The sequence below is a fragment of the Podarcis pityusensis genome (genome assembly GCF_964106645.2).
Source record: "Podarcis pityusensis genome assembly, chromosome: 17".
NCBI classification, from domain to species: Eukaryota; Metazoa; Chordata; class Lepidosauria; order Squamata; family Lacertidae; genus Podarcis; species Podarcis pityusensis.
The window spans coordinates 24,156,176-24,163,794 of record NC_138042.1 but is presented as its reverse complement, the minus strand read 5'-3'; the positions used below and the strand labels follow the sequence as shown (position 1 = coordinate 24,163,794).

The following is a 7,619-nucleotide window of genomic DNA, read 5'->3' as shown; positions in this document are numbered from 1 at the left end:
CTTCCCAGCTTTGTGTAACATGCACAAGACCAGTGCTTTTTTCTGGGGGTACTCAAGTACCCGCACCTTTTTTTCAAATGTTAAAAGTGTATAACAACTTCATGGTGAGTACGGCACCTTTTTCCCCCTTTACACAAGATACCTGAATTGCTGCAGCCTGGTCTGAGCATGTGGGGTGTAGATAGGGAGCTGTAGCAGCCTGGATAAAGATCTTCAGCTGCCTGTCTCCCATCAACATAGCTCATTTGTTGTCTGAAATGAAATATGATTGTGTATGATGTCAAGGCATGATGTTCACTTGTAGCAACAGATGCAATGCATTGTACCTTCCTATTCATTACTGTCATTCTCTCTCTCTCGCTCTCTCTCTCTCTCTCTCTCTCTCTCTCTTTCCCCTACCCCCTAGATTTTTGGGTAAAAACGTGTCCGTTGTTCTAAATGTTGGGATTGATCCATGAATTTATTTACCTGAGGATTCTTTGAAAAGGTTCCTTGTCCAGATTCCATTATGCAGGAAATATTCTTGATGAAGCACATAGAGGACACTGTAGCCTGATGCCCATGATCAGGTGGTGAAGCTTCCCAGGAAGGACTAAGAAAACAACCCGCTCTCCCTAAAGAGTTTTCTCCTTTGCTAACCACACTATGAAGGCTTTGGGGAACAGCTGGCTCCTTTTGCTCTTTGCACTTAATCTGAGAAGCATCCACTCCTCCTTTGTCAACGTCAACCGTGGGGTGAAAGTGATGAAGGGCCAGTCCATCTTCCTGTTGCAAGAGGACCTGCAGTTTTCCATTCCCCGAGAGAAGGACGCTTGCAAAGTGGAAGTTGTGATGAACGAGCCGATGACGCAGAGGGTTGGGAAACTAACCCCACAGGTATGTGAAATATCATGGCATGGCAATTTGGGGAGCTGGGAAGAGGAGGAAAAGGGATGACTTATTGGGAGTAACTGGACTTTGGAATGGCGGAATGGCCATTCTCAAACATAGCATTGGCTTCCATTGTAGTTTAGAGTAGTTTGGACTTGATATTCCACTTTATCACTACCCTAAGTAGTCTCAAAGCTGCTAACAATCTCCTTTCCCTTCCTTGGCCACAACAAACACACTGTGAGGTGAGTGAGGCTGAGAGACTTCAGAGAAGCGTGACTAGCCCAAGGTCACCCAGCAGCTGCATGTGAAGGAGCAGGGACTCAAACCCAGTTCACCAGATTACAAGTCCACTGCTCTTAACCACTACACCACACTGGCTCTCAGTGGCTTTTCATTGTGAATGAAGCTTGTTTGTTAGTTAAAAGCTTTTGATACATCTTTTCCCAAACTGAAGCAACTGCATACAGCTCCACCTATATATCGATGGGCAAAGCAGACTTACCATATCTCTAATTTTTCTCCACTGCTGCTGAATGAAACAGCACTTTGCCCTCAAACGCTTCTAATTTGTGCTTGCTTTGGTTTTTTAAAAACTATTATTAAAAGCCACCAGGAGGTAAGTCAGCTGTTCATGTACATTTAGATAAGACCCCCCAGGGCAAAGCCCAGCACTGTACAGCTCTTAACCACAAGCAAGGGTTCCTTTTAATTGCTCCCCATGTAGTAATGGCGTGACTAAAATGTGAATGCACAGCATACCATGGGACTTGTTCAGTTTCCAAGAATTACCATCAACAGATGGTAAACATACAAAGGGGTTTTTTATGCCTTCTTTCCACATCATACATATTTCCCATATCACCTTTCTTCTACAGTGGTGCCTCGCAAGACGAAATTAATTCGTTCTGCGAGTTTTTTCGTCTTGCGATTTTTTCGCCTTGCAAAGCACGGTTTTAACGGGTATTAACGGTTTTAAGAAAAAGGAAACAAACTTGCAAGACGTTTTCGTCTTGCGAAGCAAGCCCATGGGGAAATTCGTCTTGCGAAGCAACTCAAAAAACGAAAAACTCTTTCGTCTTGCGAGGTTTTCGTCTTGTGAGGTACCACTGTACTTTTGTCCCATCTGGGTTTACTTGTGGGAACCTGTGTGGAGAAAGCAACGTTTTCTCGATCTGGTTACTAATACAAAATAGAATGGGATGCTTTGAGAGCAGCGTGGCTGGCACTGAGAGCAGTGATCATGTGTGTTTTCTTCCGCCACCCTGGTATTGGAAACAAAAACGTGTCAGGCACACAAAATTATACTCGGCGGCTCCTGCTGCTGGGTGGGGAAATGTTTGATTTGAGGATTATGTGCACACCAAACAGTTAAAGTAAACAGCTCCCCCCCCCCAAGAATCCTAAGAACTGTAGTTCACACACAAAGAGAGCCCGAGGTTCAGCACCTTCAACAAACTACAGTTCCCAGGATTCTTTGGGGAAAGGCGTGTAGTTTAAACATATGGTATGTATGCAACCTATGCAGTCATGCAAATCCCATATGCCTAGTTTGGCTTTGGAATATCAGTGGCTAGGGGGAGTCTGCTGCCTAATTGCCTTGTTCATGAGCTTCCTGAGGGCTACTGTGGGAACCTGATCCAGAGCTAGATGGACCTTTGTTCTGACTTCTCTGGGCTCTTTTTATATTCTTCTGGCTATAGCAATATGAAGTTTCACTCTTATGTAGTAAGTAGCCCATAAAAATGTGGCCAGGTGCACAGCCTGGGAGTCATTTTGGACTCACAGCTGTCCATGGAGGCACAGGTTAATTCTGTGTCCAGGGCAGCTGTCTACCAGCTGCACCTGGTATGCAGGCTAAGACCCTACCTGCCCCGCAGACTGTCTTGCCAGAGTGGTGCACACTCTAGTTATCTCCCGCTTGGACTACTGCAATGCGCTCTATGTGGGACTACCTTTGAAGGTGACCTGGAAACTACAACTAATCCAGAATGCGGCAGCTAGGCTGGTGACTGGGAGTGGCCACCGAGACCACATAGCACCGGTCTTGAAAGACCTACATTGGCTCCCAGTACATTTCCTAGCACAATTCAAAGTGTTGGTGTTGACCTTTAAAGCCCTAAACGGCCTTGGCCCAGTATACCTGAAGGAGCGTCTCCACCCCCATCGTTCTGCCCGGACGCTGAGGTCCAGCGCTGAGGGCCTTCTGGCAGTTCCCTCATTGCGAGAAGTGAGGTTACAGGGAACCAGGCAGAGGGCCTTCTCGGTAGTGGCGCCCGCCCTGTGGAACGCCCTCCCATCAGATGTCAAAGTGATAAACAACTACCTGACATTCAGAAGACATCTTAAGGCAGCCCTGTTCAGTGAAGTTTTTAATGTGTGACTTTTTTGTGTATTTTTGGTCTCTGTGGAAGCCGCCCAGAGTGGCTGGGGAAACCCAGCCAGATGGGCGGGGTACAAATAAATTATTATTATTATTATTATTATTATTATTATTATTGATCAACGAGAACATTGTTCTGGTCACTTTGCTTCAATGAATACTGCTCGTGCACCAGCCAGTTGCACCCTTTTTCAGAGATACACCAAGCTCACCCCATATGTGGACTAATACATGTTCACCGTCTGCCTCATCAAATGATGGGATGAATATATTTTAGAGGAAGCCAAATATCTCTTACTTGTTGCTCTCTACACAAAGGAAGTCCTTCTAGTTACCTAGCAGAGGTGCAGCCCCCTACAACAGCTTTGGTGGCCAAATTTGATTTGGCATCGGCCAGCTCTCTAGGAGTGCATAGGCATGCCATATTTCAAAAAGTAAAATTCCAGCCCCGCCCATTCCATTTGGCTGCGCTCATTATGTTGCAGGAGGGGGACCCTCAAAGGCACCGGCTGCCTTCGGATAGGGAGATGACCAGCAGCAACAGAAGCATCTCAGCTTAAAATTCAATAATTGCCCCTAAATGCCATTTTAGGCATCCAATTTCCATACATGTCCAGAATTTTCCAGATGTATGGCAAGCCTAGGAGTGTATGCCAGTGGTGGGTGCGGCCCAAAGTGGGCATGGCTACCCACATACATTTAAAAGAAATTAATTTCTGCAAACTAGCCCTAAGAACCAAACAGCAATCTAGGTGGAAACTTTGTCCCATTGTGGAGAAGAGGAAGGTGGTCTAGGTAGACCTCTTTTTTCTTTTTTCTTTTTTGCTCCAGTAGGACTTGTATTCTTCATTTATTAAGATGAAGCATTATGTGGGGATGTTTTACTGTGAATAAAGCTGCCATGATTAAAAAACGAATATGACACTGGAAATTAGCAAGGGATTTTGGAACAATGACATGCAGTATATCTGTAACCTCCTCTATACTTCTAGTTTAGACATAGGGTTGTGGGGTTTGTTTGTTTTTTGCATATCCCTATGCCTAATAGCGGACGCGGGTGGCACTGTGGTCTAAACCACAGAGCCTCTTGGGCTTGCCAATCAGAAGGTCAGCGGTTCAAATCCCTGCAACGGGGTGAGCTCCCGTTGCTTGGTCCCTGCTCCTGCCAACCTAGCAGTTCGAAAGCACATCAAGTGCAAGTAGATAAATAGGTGCCGCTCTGGCGGGAAGGTGAACGGTGTTTCCGTGCGCTGCTCTGGTTTGCCAGAAGCAGCTTAGTCATGCTGGCTACATGACCTGGAAGCCACATGACCTGGAGGCTATAAACGCTGGCTTCTTTGGCCAGTAAAGCGAGATGAGTGCTGCAACCCCAGAGTCTTAACTGTCAGGGGTCCCTTTACCTTTACCTATGCCTAATAGCAATATGCAGTTATCATCAGGTAATAATGCTGATTGCCATGCCTTCGGTTCATTTTGAGCTGATGCTAATAGCATAGAAGCAGAACATGCTCTGGTCAGTTAGCAACTCTTAACTGCCAGCCCCCCACCCCCCACCCAATAGCAGAACTTGCCCTTGTTTTGCTAAAGAGATTGTGCTTTTAACCAGCAAACACTGCATTATGCAAGAACCTGTCCTATTATTTCCTTTGCTGTCGTTAAAGTGAGTAATGTGCTAGGAATGTGTGACAATTTAATTACAAATTGTAATTGAAAAGTAGTTGAAGTGGAAATAAAAGCAAAGCCAGACAGTAATTAGGAAAAGATTTAGCTCTCCTTTGTTTTACTTGTTAAATTTATAGACAATTATGGCTGCCTGTTCATATGAAAGAAAAACATATTAGGAAGCATAAAACAGCTGTTTCCTTTTAACAAAGCAGATTGTGTCTATTTTATAATCATTGTCTGTCTACGGCAAGAGTCATGTTGAGGAAAAAAGCTTTCATTATTTATCTCCCTCGTTATCAATTAAGTGGAGGAACTAATGATGTCTTCTGGAAAAACACAATTTATGACTATTATGGCCATAGTTCTCTGATGGATAGCATTGGCTGTACCATGTTGCAGCTCACATCTTCCATTAGAAGGAAGCTGAATTCTCAGGGCTAAGAGCATTTGGAGACGTGAGCCTTAAATTGCTTCTCTGACTTCCTAGCACTCTTTCAGTGAGCATCTGATGTCATTTCCACATGCGGGGCTTAAATTGGCTTTGTTTTAAATCAACTCTTCGAAGAAATGTAAACCTGCATTGACTAAGAGGTGCATCTGGTTTCTCTCCTGCGTTGGCTGCATTTGTGAGACGAAATTGGCGAGACGGGCTCAGATGTGTTTCCTTGTGTCCTGTGCGGGGTTGGTGGGAATGCACTGCCTAATGTCAATGCAGGCGAGGCTGCCTTTACCATTAGGCAAGGTGATGCTGGCCCCACCAAGTGACAGATATAGGGGGATAATTTAATGGCGACAAATTGTTTAGCTTATTATGTCTTTGCCATCCTGTGTGTGTGTGTGTGTGTGTGTGTGTGTGGTGGGGTATTATTATTATTTAACTCTGTTACAAAAAATGCCCTGGACCATTTTTGGATAGGGGAAAAATATAGTGAAAGCAAGGCAAGTGTAATATGAATGAGTATTCTGGCCAAAGCAGACTGTCTGTAGTCCAAATCAATTGCAGTGAGTCGGAACTTGCATGAAAATGCTCTGAGAGCACGACAGCAGCAGCAATGTGTGGTTGGATATCCGATATACAATTTGGGGCTCCATAGTCCCAGTTGGCTTGAGCCTCCAGACTAAGTTGGTTGAATTTTAGTTCTTGCCAACTTCAACATAAATCCCATTGAGTTAAATGGGAACTAAATGCAAATAACTGGATCCATGTCACTGTTTATTATGATGTTATTGTTGTTTAGTCATTTAGTCATGTCCGACACTTCGTGACCCCATGGACCAGAGCATGCCAGGCACTCCTGTCTTCCACTGCCTCCCGCAGTTTAGTCAAACTCATGCTGGTAGCTTCGAGAACACTATCCAACCATCTTGTCCTCTGTCGTCCCCTTCTCCTTGTGCCCTCCATCTTTCCCAACATCAGGGTCTTTTCCAGGAGTCTTCTCTTCTCATGAGGTGGCCAAAGTATTGGAGCCTCAGCTTCACTATCTGTCCTTCCCGTGAGTACTCAGGGCTGATTTCTAATTTTTCTCCACTGCTGCTGAATGAAACAGCACTTTGCCCTCAAACGCTTCTAATTTGTGCTTGCTTTGGTTTTTTAAAAACTATTATTAAAAGCCACCAGGAGGTAAGTCAGCTGTTCATGTACATTTTAGATAAGACCCCCAGGGCAAAGCCCAGCACTGTACAGCTCTTAACCACAAGCAAGGGTTCCTTTTAATTGCTCCCCATGTAGTAATGGCGTGACTAAAATGTGAATGCACAGCATACCATGGGACTTGTTCAGTTTCCAAGAATTACCATCAACAGATGGTAAACATACAAAGGGGTTTTTTATGCCTTCTTTCCACATCATACATATTTCCCATATCACCTTTCTTCTACAGTGGTGCCTCGCAAGACGAAATTAATTCGTTCTGCGAGTTTTTTCGTCTTGCGATTTTTTCGTCTTACAAAGCACGGTTTTAACGGGTATTAACGGTTTTAAGAAAAAGGAAACAAACTTGCAAGACACTTTCGTCTCGCGAAGCAAGCCCATAGGGAAATTCGTCTTGCAAAGCAACTCAAAAAATGAAAAACTCTTTCGTCTTGCGAGTTTTTCGTCTTGTGAGGTACCACTGTACTTTTGTCCCATTTGGGTTTACTTGTGGGTTTCTACTGCCTCCTGCAGTTTGGTCAAACTCATGTTAGTAGCTTCGAGAACACTGTCCAACCATCTCGTCCTCTGTCGTCCCCTTCTCCCTGTGCCCTCCATCTTTCCCAACATCAGGGTCTTTTCTAGGGAGTCTTCTCTTCTCATGTATTGGAATACTGGAGCCTCAGCTTCAGGATCTGTCCTTCCTTATTATACTCTGTTTATACGTATTATACGTCTGTGTATTAGGAAAACTCGGAAGTCTATCTTAAGAATGCTGCAGTGTACAGGATCATGATATGATCACAAAGCACTGAAGGCCGCTTTACATAAAATATAAGGGAGACAAGCATATCTTCTGAAGATATGTTTGTTTGATTGCTGCATTTATATCCCACCTTTTTCTCCCAGGGGCACAAGGTGGTATGCTTGGTTCTCCCCCTCCTCATTTAATTCTCACAACAATCCTGTCACTTAAGTTAGGCTGAGAGTCAGTGACCGGCCCCAGTTTACTCAGTAAGGAAGTAGGGATTTGAACCCTGGTCTCCCAGGTCCTAGTCTGACTCTTTAACC

The 7,619-nt window shown here is 44.5% G+C and overlaps 1 protein-coding gene across 5 annotated transcripts in view; it reads left to right on the top strand.

Annotated features, from left to right (window-relative positions):
• Window positions 1-645: 645 nt before the first annotated feature.
• Window positions 646-7,619, top strand: part of FREM1 (FRAS1 related extracellular matrix 1) — a gene marked incomplete at its 5' end in the record, with an annotated part of 715,053 nt that continues 708,079 nt past the window's right edge. For all 5 annotated transcript variants that reach the window (XR_013980930.1, XM_080987621.1, XM_080987620.1 and 2 more), the window contains one exon: window positions 646-876. Coding sequence is in view for 4 of the 5 variants with exons in the window: in XM_080987621.1 (XP_080843747.1) it covers window positions 646-876 (231 nt within the window). The remainder of the gene's footprint in view (window positions 877-7,619) is intronic.